Source organism: Coffea arabica, chromosome 3c, assembly GCF_036785885.1.
Source record: "Coffea arabica cultivar ET-39 chromosome 3c, Coffea Arabica ET-39 HiFi, whole genome shotgun sequence".
In the NCBI taxonomy this organism is placed as follows: domain Eukaryota; kingdom Viridiplantae; phylum Streptophyta; class Magnoliopsida; order Gentianales; family Rubiaceae; genus Coffea; species Coffea arabica.
Window position 1 is genome coordinate 9975556 of NC_092314.1, and position 2696 is coordinate 9978251.

General features: G+C 34.9%; 1 protein-coding gene across 1 annotated transcript; it reads left to right on the forward strand.

Annotated features, from left to right (window-relative positions):
* Window positions 1–362: 362 nt before the first annotated feature.
* LOC140037624 (CYC02 protein-like) lies at window positions 363–1542 on the forward strand. Its single transcript, XM_072082215.1, has 2 exons — window positions 363–519; window positions 1013–1542. The coding sequence occupies exons 1-2, from the start codon at window positions 435–437 to the stop codon at window positions 1234–1236; spliced, it is 309 nt and encodes a 102-aa protein (XP_071938316.1). The 5' UTR covers window positions 363–434; the 3' UTR covers window positions 1237–1542.
* Window positions 1543–2696: the final 1154 nt, after the last annotated feature.

Sequence of the window (2696 nt, forward strand, 5' to 3'; positions counted from 1 at the left end):
GCTTAAAGTTCAGCTCCTAAAGCTCTTCTCCAAGTCTCACAAACCAACAGAGAAATTACTTTTAGGAAAGTTGTTAAATTTTGGCTTTGATGGTATCTTGGTAAGATTGGAAGATTATATTGCGCTTCTAAGATAATGTTTTAAAAAGCTATTTTAGTGAGAGCATTATGGTCAATTTGCCCCTGATGATATTGACATTAGGTCCCATCAACATCAGAAGGGAGCTCATTGTATTATTGGATATAACACGGGTGCTAGTGAAATTATGAAAACCCTCAAGGGAGGTTTTTGAAATTAACCCTAAAATACTCATTCCACGCAAGGCGTGGCGTTCCCCTCCTAGTTCCTATAAATAGGGCACCAACTCAATGCACTTATCACTCGACATCAATAATTTAGCACATTATTTACATTTTGAGTGAGATTGTGATAAAATGGCATCTTCAAAAAATTTGCTCTTTCTTATTGGTGTTCTCTTTGCACTTGTGCTCCTCATTTCCTCTGATGCAACAGCTGCAGGTACCTAGTCCCTTTTTTTTGTTTTCCTTTCTTTCTTTTTTTTTTGGCTGCACCTAAATATTTAAATGAATGGAGATTTGGAGACTCATTATTGGGATGTGAATTTTTATGGAAGGCTATTTGTATATTATCAAGCAAGTCATATTAATCTGCTAATATCCTTTTCATTGTTTAGCAAAAGTAAAATTGGGTTGCTTCTATCAATGGTTAGTGGCACATCTGATTTTTCATGCATCCTTATAGTATTGCTTCCATAGTGTCGCACCAAAGGTTAAACTAACGTCTAAACCAAATTAAATGCTTCTAATTATAATTTAAAGCAAAATAATTCATATCCAGGTCGCACCATCTTATATGCCTGGACTGTTTTGTTTAATCCATAGTATTCTTTTCTTTGCATATATCTTGCAAATTTTCAGCCTAGCCGGTCACCTAACGTTCGCAGCTTAAGATAAAGCTCCAAATATTTATGTCTCCTTGTGTCTTGAAACAGATCAGAAGAGCGTGAAAACCACTGGTGTCCACGATGCCAGTTCAGGCAAAGATCGTTGCAGACATGGTTGCTGCCACTGGTACCATGGACACTGCCAAAGATGCTGTCAAACTGCCAAGGAGACCCCTGAAGCCACATCTGGAGATGAGGATACCGTAACCGCAGATCGTTGCAGACATGGTTGCTGCTACTGGTACCATGGACATTGCCAAAGATGCTGTTAACCTACTGAAGCTACATCCGGAGATGAGGTCAAAAATTAATGCTAAATAAATAAGGGCGTGACACAGGATCCGTGACACCTATATTATTACCTTAATATGTTATGTTGTGTTTGCTTTTAATGGTTGATTTCCTATGTGTGTAAAAGATTTGTGCGGCTTCTCTTTGAATTGGTGTAGAATCAACAGGGGAAGCATGTAATGAGTACTCAGTTCGAGTGCTCTTCTTATGTTGTTGTCGTGTTGAATAAATAAATCTACTTGATCATCTACTACAATTGATGATCTCTATCTCAGTTACATCATAAACTTCTGTACGTTGGACCTGCTAGAATTAGTGTGATTGATATAAGACGTGCAGAATGTTCAATATGTATATATGTGCTTCTTCATCGTGCCATGCCATTACAATGTGAAAGAATTCAGCATCGACGGAGTGAAACGTACCCAATCCTGCTCCTGAGAAAGGAAACAAAGTCCCTCAAAAATGGATATTTTGGATGCCATCAAGATTTTGAATTGAATGCCATTTGGAGATCTGAATGTTGTTTTTTTTTCCCCTTTATCTTCGTTCAAGATTTTTTTTTTGGTGGAAATGCTTCATTTATACGAATTTTCCTAGTTAGTAAAGGCTTCTATTACACTTGTACAATACACATTTAAAAGTATAACACAACAAAAGCTTGTGTAGTTCATATATTTCAAAAATATTCATACTTTTCAACTAAACTATAAAAATACGTAATAAATTCTTGATACATTATACTTTACGAACTATACTTTAAATTTTAAAAATATTTAATACTATCACTTATTAATAACTCCACATGTTAATTTGTCTCCCAATTCAATAAATTATACTCCCTCCCTTTTTTTATAACTGACGTTTAAGAAATTTGCTCTTAAGTACTTTTATCTGTCGTTTTACTTTCCCCATGCAACATTAATTATTTTTTCACAATTTTACTCTTTTATCTCTCTTTTCCAATACAGGGTTCTTAATTACTACTCCTAATTAGTTTGCATTGCTTTTGGCCTAGTAAAACAGCACTATTTAGTACTCTAGTGAGAGAAAACATGGGTGAATTGGACAATTAATGAGGGTACAAAAGGAAAGTAGTGTATATAGTAGCTAATTCTCAAAGCTAACCGACACCAAAATTCCCTTACTTGTTCACCTCCTAGTGGATTATTATTAATTACATTGCATTTATTTCCTAAGCATGAGTTTTGTAACCCCTCATATTAAATCTCAATGATTGATTTTAACGGTTACCAAGGCGTCTAGTAATTGGTTTCCTATTAATTTGAACTAGACATTTATTAGGTCTAGTAGAATTTATTCCTTCTTATCACTTAGTTCATAAACCTTATGAATCGTTAAAACCAGCTGTAACATTAGCTAACAAGACTTCTACAATTTCGGGTTTTGCTTAGAAATCAGTCTGATAGTTTAACTTGCT